The 23,544-nt window shown below is 38.7% G+C and overlaps 1 protein-coding gene across 2 annotated transcripts in view; it reads right to left on the bottom strand.

Annotated features, from left to right (window-relative positions):
- Positions 1–5,975: 5,975 nt before the first annotated feature.
- Positions 5,976–23,544, bottom strand: part of gstcd (glutathione S-transferase, C-terminal domain containing) — a 131,128-nt gene continuing 113,559 nt past the window's right edge. Inside the window, exons 9-12 of one of the 2 annotated variants that reach the window (XM_039759196.1) lie at positions 14,974–15,107; positions 11,669–11,699; positions 9,950–10,019; positions 5,976–6,509 (exon numbers count right to left, since the gene is read on the bottom strand). In XM_039759196.1, the coding sequence (XP_039615130.1) occupies positions 6,364–6,509; positions 9,950–10,019; positions 11,669–11,699; positions 14,974–15,107 (381 nt within the window). In that variant the 3' untranslated portion in view covers positions 5,976–6,363. Of the gene's footprint in view, positions 6,510–9,949; positions 10,020–11,668; positions 11,700–14,034; positions 14,338–14,973; positions 15,108–23,544 lie in introns of those variants that run through there. The other variant, XM_039759197.1, reaches the window with a different exon arrangement.

The raw sequence follows: 23,544 nt of genomic DNA, 5'->3' as shown, positions 1-23,544 counted from the left end.
ACAGTGGAGGGGATGCTGGTGCACACATGTTGCTGCCACTCCTCCCTGTTATCAAAGGTGCCTTGAGCATGGGAAAGGTGCTATATAAATAAAATGTATTATCATCATTATTTATTATTATTACATACACCCATATGAACAAAATGCAATTTCTCTGCTGCTTGTGGACCCTGACATTACTGAAGAACCTTGAAACAGAGCTGGTCCAGCTGCAGATGGAAGGAAAGCAGAGAATAGGGCTTGGATAACTTGCGGGAAGACTTTACCACAATCCACTCTAGGTATACTGGGCATGGCACAGTGAGGGCCAAGGACAGATGCACCACACACTGTAGGAATTATGTCTCTCTGCTAGCTACCCTGAGAATATTAAGAAATCTTGCGAAAGAAACTGTGGACTGTATAATTGGGGTGGGGCAATGAAGTCGGGCCTGGCCTGCTCATTCTGAAAATGCTATAAAAAATTAGTCCATCAAGACAGCACCAAATAGAGATTAGTTCAGAAAGACATCTCCCTGAAAGATAGCAGTACGAATACACTTGCCCTCACCAGTGTGGACAGACATTGAGCTACTAGAAAGAATTATGACTTGATGCCATGAATGGTTCCCTGGAAGAACAAGAAATAAGCACCACAGGGAAAATGATGCTTTGGAATACCGGCATGAGGCTTATCAAATCCATCAAGTCAAACAATGGCAGTATGTAGTTCCTAACATAGACAGGTGTGACCATATTGCTTATTTAAAGATAAAGAAACTGTAGAAGTCGCTATGCAGACTTGACACTTTTAACTTTATGCAGGCCTGTGGGAGCACAGACACAAGGGTGTAAACTAAAGGAGCTCCAAACTGCTGTCACTTTAGTTACAAATGGCTGCTCTGACCCCAGAAGGGCTTAACATGGAAGCTGACTCTAGCAGGAGCCAACATCCGGAGAGGAACTGAGTTAAGGTTCATTAGAAGAGCAAAGAAATGTCATGCTTGACAAAGAGGGAGAGTGCTGGTGGTATTTTGAAGTGCCATCCCACCACTTAGGCAGGACATAGGTTTGGTTTTAGCTGCTGTTTTTTTAGTTAATTTGTGTTCTTCCCGTAATCATTCCTCCTTGTGTTGTTCAGAAACACCTAGGACAAATATTTACACCAGAGTTTGCAACTATGTTGCTGGGGTGTGCTGCAGGCCCCTACAGACATACCAATGGATGGAGTCAGCTAAGACAACAGATGAAAGGAAGGCTTCAGCTACAAATACAACATTACAGTTAATCGCAGTAAAAGGGAAAGAAGTATGTAACGCTATGGTCCTTTATCAACATTCATGCTGTGGTCTTCCTCAGCTCATTTTCACCGATATGCTATTTGCTGTGTACCCTGTAGTTTTGTAGGGATAACAGTGATTTTTTCTATAAAGAGTTTAGGTGCTGAGATTCTCTTCTTGATAAATTTTGTACTGTCACTGACACAAAGCCAAAGAGTGAAAAGGCTCGTTTTAGAGTTAGTGACCCTTCAGGGGAATACTAAATAGTGTCAAGCCCAATAGCTCCAAGGAGAAATACAGACACACATCTAGTTTTAAAGGAATATATATCTTGTTCCTCCAAATACAGTTCAAAGCTTGTTGCAAGATGCGCAAGTGCACCTATCAGAGTAGTCAAGTGGTCAGTTAACTTAACTTAAATTTGCTGCAAGGTGCCTTGCAATCTGGAAAAAGTCTGTACAGATTGTCACCTTTACTAGTAAACATAATAAACTCAGTAAAATACTGCATAATAAAAGAGCCTAAAAATCAGAAACATGGCCAAACAACTGCTCAGTCTGTAAAGAATGTAGCACGTATCCCATTTGAAGATTAATAAGCCAGGTATTAATCTTGTGATCAATAACACTGAAGGAAAATTTGTATTCTTATTGTCACTGCTGCCTATAACTTACAAACAGTGGTTAGACACTATGATGATTCAGCCATTATCACTACTGAGTTCCTGTGACTGTGTGGGTATCTCACGTATCCCAAAGGCACACATTTCAGGATAACTGGTAACTCCAAATTGGCCTAGTACGAGTGCGTGTGGGTGTGAGATGTGTGCTCTGTGATGGACTGATGGCTTTCCAGAGTAGTTTTCTGTCTTGTGCCCATTGCTGGCAGGACAAACACTACTTGTGTTTTTGAACTAGACCATAGGGTTATAAAAAGGATGAATATATAGAAGGTGCTATAATGTATGCCAGCAGAAATTTAGACACATTATAGCTATATCCTACACTACTAACCATGTTGCTCTGCAACTTAAGTAACTTTACATTTAATAAGACAGAATATCTAATGAGTACTGCTCAGAAGTGAAACTATATTAAACAGTAAGTTGTAACTTCTGTGGCAAAAGATTTTATTCAAACTTTCTGTTCCAACAGTTAAAGCGACAATTTGCAGTTATCTTAGCCCCTGCTATAAACAAAAAAAGGGTTTCTTCACTCTTCACGTATTAATTACAGTTCACCATGCAGCATGTAGAAATACATGTTAGTTTCTAAAGTTATGTTACAACAGGATAACAATAGTCAGTGTTAAAAATGTTACTGAAAATTTAGTACATTTTTCCTTTGAAGGGAATGTGTGCTTTGCCTGACACTATAAGAAAAATTGCAGCAAGTACTGTATCACTGTGCATCTTTCCTGTATGGTAAATTATAACACACCATGCACTGTAGCTTTCTAGTCATTAAAGTGACTGCTGCTCAGATACAGATACAGCAATTGACAACATAAAGGGAACACCCGCGTTAAATAAGCGATACAAATCATATTAAAAGAAGGCGAGAATATTCAAATGCTTAACCAGTTACATCATGAATTAAAATTCTTGCCAGAACCAATTTTTCATATTTGCTACTTTGCATCAAAGAAGACATTACAGAAACTGGGTTGATTGTTGGGACACATTTGACAATGACAGAGGCTAATGAACTTTGGTGAAAAATACATCATTAGCTTGAGACAACTGGGATGAAAATGCCAACAGTGCACTGATTCTTGAAGCAAGTGTCACACATGCATGATTAGGGGCAGCTGAAGGGCCCCATGGAATGCGAAAACACACAGGAGCAGGGTTTAAGGCAGCATATTAATGCTTTTCTCTTTTCATCACTAGAAAAAAGGAAGAAAAAACCTCCTGCACCTTGAATTGCACTCCAGAAAACATTGCTCTGTGTCATGAAGAAACTTCTGTGTTTTCATCTGTCCAGCTCTGACGATGTCACTTCCCGTCACCCTCCGATGACATCACCTCCGTCACCTAACTACCACAACCCTTCCTTCCACTTACTTCCGGTTCAAATCATATAAATTGCTCTGGTTGTACGAACTCATTTGTCAACGGTTTCTTTCAAGAACTTGACTTTTTTCAGTGCATACTGAATTATTTTGGTACAGCAGTTGTCACACAAACATGATTAGGGGACAACTAAAGGGCCTGAATAGATGTAATTCCACGCTGGAGCAGGGGGTGGTGAAGTGCACTGATTCTCTCTCTCAATTACTTGCAGACCATTCTTGGTAAATCCCGACCCCAGTTCTGGGGCAACCAACGACGTCACTTCTGGTTTCAGTCCTGATGACATCACATACTCTGCGAGCATTTAAAAGCCACCAACTTAAGACAATAGTCAGTTCTGTTTTGGACTCAGCTGTGTGAATATCCATCCATCCATTATCCAACCCGCTATATCCTAATTACAGGGTCACAGGGGTCTGCTGGAGACAATCCCAGCCAACACAGGGCGCAAGGCAGGAAACAAACTCGTGTGAACATATCTGTTCTATTTAATCAATATTGCAGCCAGGAAATATTATATGGGTGGCTGCCCCAAATCTTCCCAATGTCTCTTGGTCATTCTTGTTACACAGTACACAGGGATGGTTCCCCAACCCTTAATCCGTTTTCCTCTCGCATTTATTTCTTCCCACAAGCAAGAACAAGCAAGCAATTTTGGATCATTTGTTTGTAAATGTCAGTCTAAGTTGGATGATGAAAGCCTAATCTACAACAGTCTATAGAGAATTTAATCTCCTAGAGACAGAGGTTATAGGTGAATTGTGGTGCATAAATGTGTCTATTATAAAAAAAATCTTGCAACTAGACATGATACCTTGAAAAGAGAGACACTTTCACGTCCCATGAGACAAAAGGACAGGTGATGTACAGGCTTTTAAACGTTCGAAGTGCTGCATGAAATACAGATCATGCGGCACGGCAGCAACAAGTCAGCAGCTGATCAAGCAAAGAGGATTGTATCACCGTTTAAGAGGGGTTTCAGAGGCGCGACTGCATCTCCTTGGAGTGCGTTCAGCCCACCTCTTTACAACAGTAAGTAGTGCTGGCGGGGGCGGGGGTGGAGGTTGGTTGGGAAGGGATAGGTGAGCGAAGTGCAGATCACATGGCACAGCAGCAGCAAGCCAGCAACTGATCAAGCAAAGAGGAGGTCCAAAAAAAAAAAAAACTGCATTTGTTTCCCATTGTATCACCATTTAAGAGGGGGTTTCGGAGGGGCAACCACGTCTCCTCGGGGTTTGCTCAGCCCCCCTCTTCTTACAATGGCGTGTAGTGCTGGTGGGGGATAGGGGTGTTGGGAAGGAGTTAGTGAGCTCAGCAAGCAGGGGCGAAGCCCCCTAGTTTATCTAAAAAATGCACTTATGAGCATAAAGTGATATAAAGAACACAACTGCTAGATTTTTGCTATGTACCTGACTTTGATCATTCCAATCAGGTTGTTTTGGGACAGAATTGAATGATTACTTTAGATTCAATAGATTAAAGCTTCAATTGCATATTTCTTTTTGCTTCATCATTTGAATACAAAGCAACAACTTTCAAAGGTATATAACAGAAAGCTATCCATCCATTTCCTGTTGTACTTAAGTTCAGGGTAAATCTACAGCATCTCATGTAGGATCTAATCCTAGGAAGGTCAGCAGACAATTTCAGGGCACTCTCATGCATAAACCACCCTCATTCATAATGGGGAAATTTAAAGCTCCTAGTAAGCCTACTCTGTACATCTTTGGGATGGAGGGAAAAAAACTCATGTAAAGAAGGGGAGAATATGCAGACTCCACACAGGCAGTAGTGCCTGGACCTGGATTTAAGCTCAGGACTTTGGAGAGGTGAGGCAAGAATGTTAGTTACTATGTTGTCCCCAACTACAAGGAATCCAGAGTTTTTATTTGTATATTCTTTTAAAATTAGAACATTAGGACAATTTTGATGCTGACCAATCCCATTCACCTAGATTTTTCAAAATAACATCTATTCAAGATTTAAAAGTCTCTAAAATCCTACTTTCTAACATAGTACTTTGTAAGATGCTCCATGTATCATTGATTCCATTTTGGGAAGAAAAACTAACATTTGTGCAAACTTTGCCCTTAAGTTTCAAACAGTGTCCCTGTGTTCTTGTATTCTTGTAAAAGAATTTATTTTCAAGTAACAGCTGGCTCCACTGTACCAATTCCCTTCATAATTTCAACACATCAATCATGTCACCTCTTAATCTCAATTTTCTTAAACTAATAAGGTTCAACCTCTTCAGTCTCTCCTCATATCGCATACCTCCTGATCCCAGAATCAGGCTAGTACATCTTCTCCAAACTGTTTCTAGTGCTACTATGTCTTTTTTGTAATTTGAAGATCAAAACTGAACCCAGTACTCCAGTTAAAGCCTGACAAATGTTATTTAATTGATATAAATGATTAATTCAAAACACACCAACTTGAAAACAGAAGTGAAGACTGACAGTTATAGTGTAGTCAAAAAAGTAAACATACTGTACGTATATGCAGTATGTATTATTGTCTATATATTCCATAACATTTCTGCATATACTTTCAATGCTAATAAACTCATTTTGTACATACACATTTGTATTGACTTAGTTTTCTTCTGAATTTATGGGTCAAGTATCTCCTGAAATATAATTTTTTAAAAAAGCTTTCATATCTTTAGGTGTAATTGTATTTCTGGAAGAAATAAAAATGTTCATTTGGTCCAAGCAAAATCATAAAAGGTAAAAAAAAACTCAGTTTGTTTTATTAAGCGAACATATTATAAATGCTGAAATACAAAAGATACTGAAGAGACAGTAACAAGAATTATATCAGTCCAATAAAGCAAAAAAAGATAAACCCAGAACTCTTTTCACAAAGAGTTACACCAGATGATCAGATGATATATAAAGTAACAGTTCACAGTCTTGACATAAGAAACAAAAGGGAAACTGACTACAGTGACTTAGAACTTTAGGATAATTTATACAGATATTTTGAAGTACCAATTAAAAGTCTGTAGTAATATTTGAAGAACTCATCTTATCTGCAATTACTGGGAATACCAACTAACATATTATTCTTTGGAGAGCAACTCTCTGGTTCCATGGTTATGATTTTAACTGAATAACCATTTTTCTCTGCAGCCCAGGCTCGATCCAGATCCACAAGGCCCATGCATTGTTTACCTACAAAGCATAAACAAAGGATATTCCTTAAGCCAAAACAATAATTTATCTGCATTTAAAATATAGAAACTGTTTTAATATTTAAAATTCAAAACTCTCAAAGTTATACAGGTACAGTTTTAAATCAAATGGTAAGTAATGTATAAGTGTCCAGTGTGGTAAAAATGTGAGATTATTCAGTGCTTCAAAGGAACAGTATGATAAGGATGAATGGTAAAATCTAGACAGAAAGCAAAAACTAAGTATCAGCATTTTAAAGAGATTATAAGGTAATCCTATAACAAACAGACATTATATACGTCAAAGAAAATGCCACACCGGCAAATTAGAATTTCACTGTACTTTATACACATGACAAAAAAAAAGACTTGAGGACCAAATATGAGTTATAAGAGGGTGAGCTTTTGTTAATCCATTTAAACTACGATATGACAGGTTAGTTGACATTATGATTATATGAACAATGTAATCCAGGTCAGTCAGTCAGTCATCAATCCGCTATATACAAGTAACAATGTTTATAGTTCACATTTTCTAAATATACTAAACTTTATACTAAATAAAAGCTGTTCTGTGTTGATGATAGAAATAATGATCCAGCCATCTATTTTGTTTACTTCACTTTGGTGCCATTCAGGGTTGGGAAGCATGAAATACTGCCCTGACAGTATCGGTAATAAGATGTATTAATCTGCATGGGACACAAATCCTTAGCTGATAAAAAATATTCACAGTAAGATAATGACACAATAGCAAGTTTAACACATTTTCACATTGTTACCGATTTTCATGTACTTAAACATTTTTCCTAAAGAGCCACCTTAGGCAGTGATCACTTTACTATTTGGAAACTACTTAGAAATAGTCAAAACTTTATACAGTACTGAATTTCTTCTGTGGCAGTCACCTTTAAATGCAAAGAGGACTCCTTTACAGGATTTCCATGAATTGGCAAAGCCAGTTGCTTTACAATTTATCTACACTTGCAAGCAGACTGCAACAACAGTTCCACTGGCCCCTGAGGCTTCTATGGAAGGTTCAGCTATCACAGTGTTTCCCAAACTCGGTCCTGGGAACCCCCTGTGGCTGCAGGTTTTTGTTTGTACCAGCTTCTGTTTATATATATATATATATATATATATATATATATATATATATATATATATATATTAAAATGTACCAAGCAGTTATATGGGAATAATGTATTTTTTAACAATATTTTCATTCTACTTTTCTAGGTCTTGTAATTGTTTAACTAATCCATTATTTACTAATTAGTGGGTCTGACTTTAAAGTAGTTGCAGCCTTTGATTATTCAGTGCCGTTTGCCTGGGCGTCTGACCTGCTCATTTTAAATTATCATTATTTAGATACAACGAAGGGGGAAAAACTGCACAGAGAAAGGGCAAAGTATAATGAAATCAACAGAAGAGAGTTGAGCATTTAAATAGCAAAAGCAAAAATATTTCTAAATGTCTTATAAATGTAAAAAGCATGCTGCTGTGCTTTTCTGAATGGCGAATAAAAAAAAAAAAAAATACCAGCTAATTAAATGAGCTCAGTGTTATCAGGTGTTGTCACCGATTAGGAATGTGGTTGGAACAAAAACCTGCATCCACAGGGGGTTCCGAGGACCGAGTTTGGGAAACACTGAGCTATCACATAGATTGTCTATTTGAGTTATCTACAAAAGACATATCCAAAGAGGATGAGGAGTGTAATTTCTTAATAAATTAAACAAACTTTTTAAATATGGGAACTACTAAATCAGTCCCACCAGTCATGAGGAACTGTTCCAGCCTTCCACACAACATTAATCAAACAATGTTAATCAAAACACCCACACAATATCCAATACTTTCAGCATTTCTGGTTGGTTGTCACCCACCCCTCAGAACTGTGACTAAAGAACTTTACAATAACTGCAGTTATCTCCTATACAGAGATGGACTTGACCTCAGCCAATGCTTTTGGCACAGTATTGATATATCTACATGGTTTAGGAGTTTGTCCACTGGGTGCTCCCTCCATCTGAGCCAGCATACTGGCCAGTGATGCTCAGTTGACAGTTTACCACCTCTCTTTACTGTACTGTCCATAACATATAGCCTCAGATTAGATTATATGACAACAAATTTGATTGTTGACCTTTGGCCCAAGGTAGTCTAGTATCAATTACACTTACAGTATGAGCAACCTTATTTTGTACAAGTTGTTCATTATGGGTAAAAACTTAAAAAAAAATTCAGTACCAGTTTACCGCTGGATTCTAATCCAACAGACCATTTTTCCAATCATTCCCCTGCAGATATCCCCAGTATTAGTCCTGGAGCATTGAATATTTCTGATTGGACTACTGAGTACATTTTTGAGCACTGAATTCTCTCTTAAAAAAAACAAAACAAAAAAAACCCTGAAGTCTCTAAAAATGCACAAATGGTCTAAACAGGGATTGGATCTATGAACACAAATGACATTTTCAGCTTTTTTATCTAACTCGTGTGTCAGCTTTTTGGAAAATGCCAGATGGAGCAGAATTCACATGTGGAAGAGAGAGACTGAGATTTCTTCCAGAGCCTATGCAGTGCATAGAGGTAGGTGGTATTTTTCAACCTCCTGAATGTGAGCAGGCTCTCTTCTCCATCAGAGTAGTTATATTCCATGCCCTATGAGCCAGCTTACATTGACAAGATCTAGCATGCCTAGGTCTACCTAGCTCCTGCCTTTCTCCACACTGTCATTGAACCTGATCATCACTCTTTGCCTTGTTGGTGGCTCCACAGCTTTTTCAGTTTAAGTCTGACTGGGCTGCATAAGTCATCTGGCCACTAAGTGCTCACTAGCAAACACTACTTCCAGGCCTGGCTCTAAGAATGGGTCCCGTATTCCTGCTCCAGACGATGTTGTCTTTGATTTAATTAGCACATTCACGAGTATTGCTCTTTGTTTGGCTCTGGGTAATCCTAAGTAGGAACATATACCTTCAGACAACAGAACTGAGGCACACAAGCACGCTAACGCTGTAATTCTAAGATCAAATGTTTCCAAAATAGAAACAATTGTCCTCCTTGGATAGCAGGATACATCTATATATACCATACCAAATACAAATAATTGAAATACTAAATAATTAGGGTGAAATGCCTTAAATATCACTCACCATTCCAAGAAAGTCTATGCCATCATATTTCTCCAGTTATTCTGAGACACACTACAGTATAACTAAATGCCACTTTTGGCTCAGTACTATCACTTTAGAATAAAGTTTTCCTTTTAACGAAAGTCTAGATACTTATAACCAAATACTGTAATCATTTAAAGCAAAATATTTTTACTTTAACATTTTATATGCAAATCTCCCATTTACATATTCTGTTTTTAACTTGGTTCTCCTTCAAATAAAATGAAGATTCCTCTCCACCAAAAAGTAAGAAACATGCCTATTAATCGTCGATCAGCGGTTAACTGGACAGCTGTCTGGTCTGCGAACCGACACAAGATCATGTGTTCCTAAGAGAGAAAAAAGAGATTTACAGTCTGAGCTCTGAAATAAAAAACTAATAAATGCAGCAACAAAAAAAATCTTTTTCAACAAGTTATTCAGCATTGTTAAGTGTAAAATGTACCATGTCTTTTCTAGTTGTGGTCTTTGGGGATTGCAGAACCTAACCTGTCAGGAACAGTTTGAAAGCAAGAAACAGAACCTGAAAGGAATTCTGGTTCGTTACAGAAAACACCACCCAGATTCAATACTTAGTTTTCTAATGTTGTAATTCAGTAATAAGAATAAGTGTAGTTTATCAAAGCATATTATGAACATTTCCATTTTTTTAAACATAAAATAAAAGATTACTTTGTAAAACACTCTTTTCTTGGATGCATTCTTGTGTTTAGAAGAAGTTTTAATGGCAAGTTCTTATTAACACTTTCTTCACATGTAGAAATATTTTAGTCAGTTGAATGTTAAGTGTTTAAGGATACACTTTAGACAATTTTTTCAAACATTAACTGACTTAAATAAAACATGTAATGTCACTATTTGCTTATAGAATATATTAACAATCTGATATTATAGTAATCAGAAAATACATTAAAAGCAATATTAACTCAATTTGATCGATCCAGTGTTTTTACACATTAAATTCAATACACACTTTTCAACTATCAGATAATTTCTTCACAGTTTCAGAATTTTCTAAACAAGCAATACTGTAAAGCATAAATAATGCAGTAACTTTTTATAAATGCAGTTCTCATTGATGGTTTATACAAAAAAGTTATTACCTAAATATATAGTTTACAGTAATTGAATGTATGGGGGTGTACAGTGCCAGTCGTAGAAAGTTAATATTAATGACAAATTCACAAAAGTGTTTGCTTAATTAGAATAATCAGAATACTTTATTATTCCCAAAGGAAATTACTTATGCTACAACTGTACAAATAGACAAAGGCACAAGCAACACAGAGATCAAATATAAAAAATAAGCATATAAAGTAAAATTGAATATAAATATTAAAATAAACTACAATAAATTCTCATTCACTATGCTCTACAGGTACACAGCAAATTAAATATAACAGATACTATACATCTGAATCTCTTACAAAATCCCTAGTTTACTGAACAGTATAGCACACCAAGCAGGAAGTATTTCACATAATAATATTGCACATTTTCAGAACAAAAAAAAAAGTTAAAAGTTATTCACATGAGAAACAACAGACAAGTTATTGCACATCTCAGTAGCTGAAAAAATGTTCGGGGACATCAATTAAGGACTGAAGGAACAGCTTATCATCTGGATGAGTGACTGGAAGAAGAGTTACATAGCCTGATGGCCATGGAAAGGGAAGATTTTCTGTGATGGTCAGTGGAGCACTTTATGCTAGTCAGCCTACTGCTAAAAACGCTCCTCCGTCCAACCACAACACTATGAAGTGGGTGATCAGCATTTTCAATTATAGACTAAAGTCTACACAGCATTCTCCAATTTGCCAGTTTCTAAGTTGTCTATCACAGAGCCAGCCTTCTGAATAACCTGAAAACCTGATAACTTTTATTTTGTATTTTTGTAAATTGTTTAGTGGTTTGCAACTGTTAGTATGAATAGTTTTTGATAAAAGACTTTAAATATCATTTGCTGAAACAAACATACCTTATATGATAAGACATCCATAAACTGTTGACTAAGAAAAAGACAACAAATTATTAGCATATAAATTAAAAAACAGTTATATAATAAATTATATTTATATATAGGTTTACATATTTAATTTAACTTAACATAACATAAAAAAACAGGTTGATTTATATATATATATACATCATCAGCAGTTAATAATTTGTTTTGCAAAGTAACCAATAAATGCATGTGAGTTAAACCCCGTTTTTGAAATTCTCTGACTTAAACTTCAAAGCCTTACAATCTTTACATACTTCTGACATATCACCTATGTCCATATATTCGATCTCTATTCTCCTTTTTGTTATTTCTCTAAGTAATAATTTCTCTTTGTTTGCACTAATACTATGTTTACTTTCTTTTTTTTGACACTGTCGTTTTTTTCTGCTTTCATATTCTGAATCTTGCTCTGCATGTGTTTCATGCCTACTTTTTTTTCATTCTTTTGAATTCCAGTTTTCATTATCTCTAATCTACTCTGCATGTGTTTGGCCCCCTTGTTTTATAACCTCTTTATGATGTTTTGCTTTGTTTTCTACTCTGTCTTTTATTTCTTACCTCATTTTTTCCTGCTTTTTTTTTTAGTTACCCTTGGTCCATGGTGATTATTTTCCCTTTTTCGTGTAATTTCCGTTTGTTTGTGATACTGCGATCTTTACTTCCTTTATTTTATATTTTCAAATTTTCCTAGTTTCATATTCTTTAACTTTCTCTGCATGTGTATCGCGCCAAGGTTTGTTTTTTTTTCTGAGCCTTTCAAATTCCACTGCTTTCATAATCTGTAAGCTGCTCTGCATGTGTATAGCGCCAACCCCTTTGTTTGGTTAATTGGATATACAATTTTAAAAGCTTTTTTTTCTTCTTTGGAATTGTTGCTGTTGTGCGGGACCACAGATTCTCATAGCGTATGGTCCATTATTGTGCAAATCTACGTTTTGTGCATTGAATGATCCGAAGGTGAAAAGACTTTCTGCTCTTTGCCTTTTATTTCTGACCTCGCTTTGTCCTGCTATTTTTTCAATTTCACCTGGTTCTGATGATTAATTTCCTTTTGTTTGCGTCAATGTGATCTTTACTATCTTTTTTTTGATACTGTAGCGACTGACATAATAAAGTGTCACAAAAGTTGTACTTGAACAATCGCCGACTTCGTAACCCCAAACACAACTTTCTAGCACCCTCTCCAACCCCTCCTCCCATTTTCTCGTCTCCCCCTTACCGCATCAATCAGCACCCAGCTATCAGTCTGCCGTGCTGTACTCTGCCCTCCCTCAATCGAACCTAACAGTCACTTAAAACAAAAAAGGTCTCATCCTGGATGGGACGCTACAATACTTTCGAATTTTACTGCTTTCATATTCTGTACCTTTCTCTGCATGTGTATCGCACCTTGGGTCTCTTTTCTCCACGCTGCTCTTTCTTCTTTGCTGAGAGCACAAGATCTGTGTGCTATGTGACTTTACATGACTGAATGTTTTGCTGGCTGTCCATGCTCTTATTTGATAAGAAGGGCATGTCTTGCAAGAATATTATGTTCCACGTCCCCATGAGACTGCCCTGGGACAATCTCTTGGCACCAAGTCTCATGTTTACGGTCCCTGCAAGATGCTCCGTGGCCAGTCTTTTTTGTCTCACGGGTCTTTTAAATGTCTTCCAAGAACTTCCAAGAAGATCATGTATCGTAGCCTTGCTTTTCTATTCCAGGATTTATATATATATATAAAATATATATTTATATATATATTGTGGACAATGGCCGGCCGTTCATTCCGCCAATACCCTCACGCTGCTAGATGGAGCCCTTCGGGCAGCATGGAGGTGCCCCGAATTCTAGCACGGCATCATGGATATTGGAGATTTCCTTCACAGCCCTGCTGGTCGCAAGGGGACGCTGCATGGAGGCTCAAAGACTTATATTTGCCCTATAACTCGGAAGTATGTCCTAGTCACATGGACAGAGGAAATGACGTGCTTCCAGGGTGAAAAAGAAGAGTTTTGATCTGACCCAGAAGTGCTAGGAAATCACATGGACAGAGAGTTCAGAAGCACTTCCGGGTCATGGACTATAAAGGACTCTGGGAAAACCCAGACGGGTGAGCTGAGCTGGGTGGCAGGGTGGCAACACGTCTGGGAGAGTGGAGGATTATTGTTTATTGATTATTGTGTTTATGTATATGAGTATTGTGGAGAGGAGGGCTCTTTTGTTCACATTATTATAATAATAAATTCATAATTTGGACTTTTATCTGGTGTCTGACATATAGTCTGAGGGTTCAAGGGGACGACAAAGCCCCATTCCGTCACTCTATATATATATATATATATATATATATATATATATATATATATATATATATATACACAGGCGGATAGCCGGGGCCCATGCCCGGCCAGAATGTCCCTTCTATACACTCAGGGCTATATTCTATACGCAGGGCTACTTGGAAGATGGAGTTCTCCACTGCAGGGTTTCCTGAGCCGGTATGGGCGCTTCTTCAGCCACATCCAGGAGTGCAACTGGAAACAGGTGATCAGGCACCTGGAGCGCTTCTGGGTGGACTATAAAAGGAGCCAGCAGCCACTACTCATGGAGGCAGAATCGGGAGGAAGAGGGACAAAGCTGCCTGGGAGGAGTGGAAGATCTAGGAGAGAGACAAAGGAATTTATTTTGTGGTTTGTGCTTATTGCTGGGACTGTGTTGTGCCTGTGGGACACCGGGAAGCTGTGGCCCCCAGGTGAAAAAGAAAAAAAGTTTTTTTATTTTATGTGTGCCTCCGGTGTCAGTCTGTGTTGGGTTGGCATTATTTATAAACCTGCTTTATTGTCAGGGGGGCCATGGGTTATCCTAACTGCATTGAGTGCAGGGTACTAACCAACCATGAACAAAATATCATGCAGAACCCAATTATGCACACACCACACTTGCACTAACATAGGGACAATTTAGACCTGTCAATTATTGCATCCTATATGTCTTGGAGAATGTAGGAGAAAAAAAAACAAGAAAACCAATGCAGATAGAGGAGAATGTGCAAAATCCACGAGGACAATCACAGGGTACACAGATCAGACATATGACATTGGATCTATAAAGGAGCAGTGCTACCCACTGCCCAAACTGGAGTACATATCCTAATAGATACTTCAGTTTTTAAGAACCCAAAAAAGATAAATAAAAGGAAAATAGATTATTGCAATATTGTCAGTCATTTTATTCAAACCAAACACATCTACTAAAATGTTTTACTTTTTTTTCTTTGTTGTTCTGGCATTTTTACCTTCTTGGAAAAGAGCACTTCACTGTGTTCTGTATGAATCCATAACAGCACGGACTGATAACAAAAGCAGCATTTGCTTTCATGCAGTGTTCAATGACCATATCTGTTGCTACTCCACAGGCATGAAGAGCAACCTGCAATGACAGTAAAAACACTGATGAATTATACATCCTGAGTTTTGTATAAATCATTAAGTTTTACTCTGCTAGCCATGCTCTCTTTCTCAGGGGTGGGGGTTGATTTGTTTTCGATCCTACTTTTGTAAAAATTGATGTATTTGTATGGAATGTGGTGTGATTTCAATAAAATCAATAAAATAAAAAAAATAAATCATTATCTGCCAACTGTGTAACTATACAAGTGAGGTGAAACAAAACTCTTCTTGCAAATATAATTTCCAAGAATGCCCAAAGTAATTCAAAAATACAATCTCTATTTAGATATTTCTTATATTAAAATATTTATCTAAATGTTATAGTTAGTAAACAAAAGATAAACTAAACCAGTATTTAATTAGCCTGATAATGTTGTATTTAGAAATAGACTAACTGCACTTTTCTGTAAACACAGGTGTGCACAGTTCATCAACTAAAGAATCTGATGTTTTCAAACCAAACTTATATAATTTATGGGTTTATAGGCAAGTATTTTTTTGTTGGAATATGTTATACTTTTGTATTTCTAGGCCTAAACTTAGCTTATAATATTTCTTTACCAAAATTATGCTCACAATACACAGTATAACATCTCATTCCAAGAGCTAAATGCCTTAAAAAGCTATTTATCCATAAATCACCAAAAAACAATTTAAAAAATTCCATCATTAAATTATTCCTAATATTCAAGACATGCAGATTTCTGTTCCCGAAAAGTGTGCAATTACATACAGTAAACACTCTGCAATCTGTTGTTTCCCAAATGCGCAAAATAGAAGTGTTTTGAAAAAACCCTAAAAACTATAGAGCTGCTGTTCTCAGCAGCATGGAGTATATTTATAAAGAGGCCCTCATCCCTGAATGATGCCAGAAAGCTGTCACCCCTGTCTTCCAAACTGTAAGAACACTAGGTCAAAACATAACACAAAAATTCTCAACTGTCCAAACACACCATGAGAAACATGTACAGTTATGTACAAGTCAAGGGCAAACAACATACACACACCACTAGATACATTTTTGTATAAAGCATTCCATAAACAAATATACTGTATATTTCAAATTATATTTGTGATTGCATTTACAACTGATATTTAAAATTAAATTTGTGTTTGTAAATGCAATTTAACCATTATTATTTGATACTATTTATTATTACTAATACTTTTAAGAATCAATTTAAAATGTCAGATTATACTTGAACAAGCAATGATTTTGGGACTGTTTAAAGATTGGTACTTTTACTGCCCTACCAATAAGAGTCATGTGTTTGCTGTGCTAAGGTCTCAATGTCCTGCAGCAGAAAAGTGAGCACTGTCATGGTATAAGTACCTGGAGTCAGGAACTTGTAATACATTGTGACGTGTGCTTTATTTGGGATAATGATTATTATTATTATTGTTATGTTTGGTATATGTTTTTATGAATATTTTTATGACATCATCACATCACCGTTTTCTTTAAAGTTTTTCTATGAGCCCTGCCCTTTTAGGCACTGATTTAAATGGTTGCCAATAGGTGGGGCTTTGACAAAATGGTAAAAAATTTATATCATCATGCCACTGCTAAAAAAGATGGAGATGCAACCAGGGAGGCATCTGAACCTTAAGAAAAATCTCATAAAAATTACCGATTTAACCAAAGAACTGTAAGGTTATGTTTGACTAAGACTTTGCTCTAAAAGCAAATATTGGTTTACATTTTGGTTTTGGTTTCATAATGACTTTTAATTCCAGTTCTTGACCTTTGTCTGCTTTCCTGACTTTTTGAAAAACAACCATTCTCTGCCATTCAAATCAGTTATTTCTTTGTTTGGACAAACCCAGTTAAACATGATGATGCAACACTGGCAAAATCTTACTTTCATTGGGAAAGATTGGTCCAAAAAAAAAAGAAAGTAGTGGGGGTGAGTGGGATATTACTGTGTAAGTGGTAAAGCAGTTATATACCTTCCTCAAGGGATTATTTTCTGTATCAATGCAGCATTTATTCGTGTTCCATTACCAACATATTTAATCCAAGAAACACAAATAGAAAAAAAGAAATCAAGTTTGTTCTTTTACACAAAAGGAGGGTTTAATCTTATGGTTATGCGAGGACTACATTCAGATAGAAGATAAAAAACAATGCCTTAAGACGACGTGCAGGTACTTAAATGTTTGGTTACATTTTTGCTTTTTTAGCTACAATCTATACTAATAAAAGGCAAAGCCCTCACTCACTCACTCACTCACTCACTCACTCATCACTAATTCTCCAACTTCCCGTGTAGGTAGAAGGTTGAAATTTGCCAGGCTCATTCCTTACAGCTTATTTCCAAAAGTTGGGCAGGTTTCATTTCTAAATTCTACGCGTAATGGTCATAACTGGAAGCTATTTTTCTCCATATACTGTAATGGAGTTGAGCTGGATGGCCGTGGGGGGCGGAGTTTCATGTGACATCATCACGCCTCCCACGTAATCACGTGAACTGACTATCAATGCAGTACGTAGAAAACCAGGAACACCTCAAAAAAGCGCTGAAGAAAACATGCATTATATAATTGAGAATGCGGCGAAACAATAAGAAGCGAGCGACTGACATATACAACCATATTCATGAGTGCTGCTACTTCGGAAACAAAGCACGGTGTAAACCTAAAGTTTAAATTAAGTTCATAGACAGGCTGCCACTGGCGTTTGTAATTTAGTGCCTGCCCATATAAGGCCGTCCGTCAGTGGCAATCCAATAGAAACACTGCCGCTAAATATTCACGGGTGAAGGACTGTGCTTATGCAGAGGAAGATGAGATGGTCAGGGTGGTGTTTGGCACAACATTAGCTAACATTAAATACAGCCGTGGACATCGCACGAGATGGCACCTGCACAGCTGGGAAACTTCAATGCATGTACACCGAGTGGCTCATGTGAACTGACGCAGTGCACAGACAAAAAGCAACAGTTCCAAAGAGTGCTGAACAAAAACCGAATTACACAATTGAGAAGGCAGCAAAGAAATATGAAGCGTCTGATACATACAGGCATATTCATAAGTGCAGCTACTGCGGAAACAAAGCACACGGTGGAAAAAGTCAATGTCCCGCTAAAGGAAAACAGTGTAAAAAAAACCCGTGCATGCAGTGTGTCACGTCTCAGATAAAGAGGAAGGCGAGCTGTTTATTGATGCAGTAAGAAACGAATCGATGAATGAAACCTGTTATCTTTACAACGATTGACAAACACGGAATGTAACTTGAACACAACACATCCTACAAATATGAACCTGATTGAAAGAAATAATGATAATCAAATCCTTGATGACAGCAACACTCACAAAACAATCACTGTATATTGACAATCATGTTACGTTATTTTTAAAATGTTCCCTTTTCTTTTTCATAACTTCTTTAACACACTACTTCTCCTCTACGAAATGCGGGTGTATATATATATATATATATATGTATATACACTGCTCACAAAAATTAAAGGAACACTTTAAAGAAACACATTAGATACATCAGATCTCAATATGAAGTTGGATATCTATACAAATAACGACAGGGCAATGTTTTAGGAACAAAATGATGCCAAGTCTTTTAATGGAAATAAAAGTTTTCTGCCTACAGAGGGCTCAATTGTGTAGACACCCTATAATCAGAGTGAAATGAAGATGTGGCAGGCTAGTCCATTTTTTCAAAAACTTAATTTCTGCTACTCAAAATGCTTTTCAGTATCTTGTGTGGCCCCCACAAGCTTGTATGCATGCTTGACAATGTCGGGGCATGCTCCTAATGAGACGACGGATGGTGTCTTATGGCATTTCCTCCCAGATCTGTATGAGGGCATCCCTGAGCTGTTGTACAGTCTGAGGAGCAACCTGGCGGCGCCTAATGGACCAAAATATAATGTCCCACAGATGATCTATTGGGTTTAAGTCAGGGGATCGTGAAGGCCATTCAATTGTTTCAATTCCTTCATCCTCCAGGTACTGCCTGCATACTCTTGCCACATGAGGCCAGGCATTGTCGTGCATTAGGAGGAAACCAGGACCTACTGCACCAGCGTAGGGTCTGACAATGGGTTCAAGGATTTCATCTCGATACCTTATGGCAGTCAGAGCACCATTTCCTACACAGTAGATGTCTGTGCGTCCCTCCATGGATATGCCTCCCCAGACCATCACTGACCTACCACCAAACCTGTCATGTTGAACGACGTTGCAGGCAGCATATCGTTCTCCTTGTCTTCTCCAGACTCTTTCCGTCTATCACAGCTGCTCAGGGTGAACCTGCTCGTCTGTAAAAGTACAGGGCCAGTGGCGGACTTGCCAATTCTGGTGTTCTTGAGCAAATGCCAGTCGAGCTCCACGGTGCTGGGCAGTGAGCACAGGGCCCACTACAGGACGTCGGGCCCTCAGGCCATCTTCATGAAGTCTGTTCCTGATTGTTTGGGTAGAGACATTCACACCAGTGGCCCTCTGGAGGTCATTCTGTAGGGCACGAGCAGTGCTCAGCCTGTTCCGCCTTGCACAAAGGAGCAGGTATCGGTCCTGCTGATGGGTTGAGGACCTTCTACGGCCCTGTCCAGCTCTCCGAGAATAGCAGCCAGTCTCCTGAAATCTCCTCCATGTTCTGGAGATTGTGTTGGGAGACACATTAAACCTTCTTGCTGCTGCACGTGTGGATGTGCCATCCTGGAGAACTTGGACAACCTGTGCAACTTCTGTAGGGTTAAGGAATCACCTCATACTGCCAGTAGAGATGATTACTCAAGCCAAAACTAGCACGAGTGGAAAACTAGCCAAAAAAGATCAAGAGGGAGAAACTTGAAATGACCTCCATATGTAAAACCAGTCCTGTTTTGAGGGTTTTCTAATTGTTGCCACTTTAGTGCACCTGTCGTTAAGTCCATGAACGCCAATACAGCTGAAAGTGATTAACAATGACCTCAGCTGCTTAACCAACCAGAAAAATATCAGACAGGTTTAATTGATTTCATGCCAGGCCCAATAAAAAAAAGTGTTCCTTTAATTTTTGTGAGCAGTATATATACCACGATCTACATACTCTCAAGTAGACAAGCCACACGCCGTGGCGCAATGGTAGAGGCTTCGCCTCTAGTGCCGACATCCGAGGTTCGATTCCCAAGAGGGGATGCACTGAGTATGAATGCGCGCTTGCCGATTAATTTTACCTTCGCATCCCCTTGGTTTGAGACGTATGAAAAAATATGCGGTTAACACAGAATCATGTTATGTTATTTTTAAAATGTTTCCTTTTCTTAGCACAAGCACACCTGCGATGCATGTACTCCATAACGCATTAAAAAAAATAACGCATTTAATCACACTTTCAGTTCCAAGCAAAGGGGAACTTTTGTCAATGCATGATTTCCTGGTACATCGATGACATTGATGCACACATCAGAGCTACAAAAATGTTAGAGTCGGAATAAAGCACGTTCCTATGACTGATCGGAGGCAAATTTCATTTCAAAAGACTACCCGACAGAAGGCTTGATAAAAGCATGGTTTTGTGCACACTGAAAAGCAAGCAAAATTAGATGCATTACAGAAAGCGGACTTTGTGGCTCTTACTGGGGATCATTGGACTTCCGTGACCGTTAGTAATTCTAATTACATCTAATTACAAAATGTTCAATGATGACACTGTTTTAGCCTAATGTACAAAATAATTTTGGCTAAGGTTACTCAGAGTTTAAAGATGAAGCTGGTCAAATTACCTTTTATGTTTCTGACTTTTTTTTTTTAAGAAGAAAAACTGCACTTTATGTTGAAATTTTAGTTATTATTATTTAAAGACAATACCATTCTGAAAATGTACTTAAAGTACTTAAAATACCACTTTATTTTTAAGTCTGCCCAATTTTAGCCAGTGATGATATTTTTGTTTCTGTTTTGAATTGAAATGCAGTTTAAAAGCATTTTTTTTTTCAGAAATTAAAAGAGCTTGAGTTTACAATATTCATGTCCATGTCTATTATTTGATTCTTTCGGCCACTAAAACCCTTTTAAATTAAAAAAAAACATTTGCGAATTGGGACAAATTTTCATTTGTGATTACATACGATTAATCAAGATTAATTATTACACAGCATCTAATTAATTAGATAAATGTTTTTAATCGAGTCCCACCCCTAATATATATATGTAGATTTGTATATATATTATATATATATGTGTATATACAGTATATATGTAGATATGTATATGTATATATGTATATATATGTATGTGTGTGTATATATATATATATATGTGTGTGTGTATATATACAGGATATTGGGGTTTTCCGTATATATATATATATATATATATATATATAAATATATGTCTATATTGCAGGAAGGTCTTTTTTCTATGTATATTCCCTGGCGCGAGTGTGTATATATATATATATATATATATATATATATATATATATATATATATATATATATATAGGGAGCCTAGGTCAGTCAAGGGTGCTGCTCTTCGAGAAACGGGAACAAACCGGCGGTAGTAACCGCAAGCCCCAAGAAAGCCTGCACCTGTTTCTTGGTACTACGGGCCATTCTAAGATGTCTTTAACTTTGGAGCTCTGTGGCCGCACCTGTCCTTGTCCCACGAGGTAGCCTAAATATTTGGCCTCCTTTAATCCAAAAACACTTCCGGGGTTTATGCGGAGGCCGGCTTTAGCCAGTGTTCGGAGGACAGCTACCTGCAGTAGATGCTCCTCCCAGGTGCCGGAATAGATGACAACGCCATCCAGGTAGGCGGCACTATATATATATATTATGTCCATGTCAACATACGCTTCACCTCCAGTTCACCTCTGCGCGCTTTGCCTCCGGAGTCGGTAGGGCCTCTCCCGGACGATTACCCGGCTCCGTTATATGGCTCAATCAGCGGTCCGCCGGGTGACTCGCCACTACCTCGGGATGGCTCGGAGTGTTTGGGCTAACTCCTGCCGCTGCTTGGGGGTCAGCTCTTCCGAGGTTAAGGGCAGTTGTGCTTGCGAAAGGGAGAGTGACCTGGGAGCTCCTCTCTATCTCTCAGGGCTTTAACAGGTTGACATGATAGATCCTCTCACTTTCGGTTTGGGCTGTTTCACCAAATAGTCGACGAGTCCTTAACCTCGTAAGGCCCTTGCCAGTGAGCTAGTGGGAGGTCTAACTCGGTCCCCGGGCGAACTCCCTGAGGACGGAGTTGCGGTTGTAACACCGGCCTGCGCTGCTTGCGCACGAGTCACGTGCTCTTTTAGGAGGGGCCTGATCTTTGTGAGTCGGTCGCGCAGTTGCGCCACGTCCAAAATGTTAGAGGAGGGAAGAGCCTCGCCTCCCAGCCTTCTTTTAGGATGTCGAGGATTCCCGGGTTGTCGCCCGTATAGTAATTCAAAGGGGAGAAGCCGTAGAGGCCTGGGGTACCTCCCGGTAGGCAAAAGCACGAGCGGGAGGAGCTGGTCCCAGTTCCTGCCGCCCGCTGACTACCTTGCGGAGCATCTGCTTAAGCGCCTGATTAAATCGCTCACCAACCCGCAGTTTGCGGGTGATAGACTGACTTTCAGGTGCTTTATCTGCAGTAATTTGGCTACCTCCTTGAACGTATCCGAAGTGAAGGGCGTACCCTGGTCCGTGAGGACCTCCTTGGGTATGCCCAAAAAACAATTACCAGTTCCCGCGATGCTTTTAGTATTAGCGAGCGCAGGGGAACCGCCTCTGGGTACCGGGTGGCATAGTCCACCATGACTAGGATATACTTGTGGCCACGGGTTGAGGGCTCCAGGGTCCCACCAAATCGACCCCTATCCTTTCAAAGGGGATGTCCACGAGGGGAATAGGGACTAGAGGAGCACGGTCCCTCCTAGGAATCTGGCGGGTCTGGCACTCCGGACAGGATTGACAGAACCGCCGGACCTCCTCATTGATCCCAGGCCAGTAAAAGCGGAGCTTAATCCTCTCCAGTGTTTTTCGCCCCGAGGTGGGCTTAGGAGGTGAGCATGTGCCAACTCGCATATCTCCCGACCCAACAACTGTATCTGATCATTCTCAAGGATTCAGCTGGGCAGAACGATTAGAAAATGGATGGATGGATGGATATAATATATATATATATATATATATATGATATATATATATAACACAGCGATTTGGATTGGTTCCCCTTCCAGGTAACATATATATATATCCCCCATGTTTATGTTGCGGTAAGACAAACGGCGAGCAACAATATGTGTGTGTGTATATATATATATATATATATATATATATACACTGCAGCGCGGCGGACCCGCCTCTCTGGCTCTGGCTGGCGCTTCTGCAGCGCCGAGGGGCTTCGGGGTGGCCGCCCGTCCCTGCCGGTTCCCCGAGCAGGCTTTTCTGACCCCCAAGTCGGAGGACACTCATGACAATGACAACACAATTACATTGTCAATC

The sequence above is a fragment of the Polypterus senegalus genome, chromosome 7 (assembly GCF_016835505.1).
Source record: "Polypterus senegalus isolate Bchr_013 chromosome 7, ASM1683550v1, whole genome shotgun sequence".
Taxonomy (NCBI): Eukaryota; Metazoa; Chordata; class Cladistia; order Polypteriformes; family Polypteridae; genus Polypterus; species Polypterus senegalus.
The sequence above is the reverse complement of the archived record's forward strand: the minus strand, read 5'-3'. Positions and strand labels throughout refer to the sequence as shown.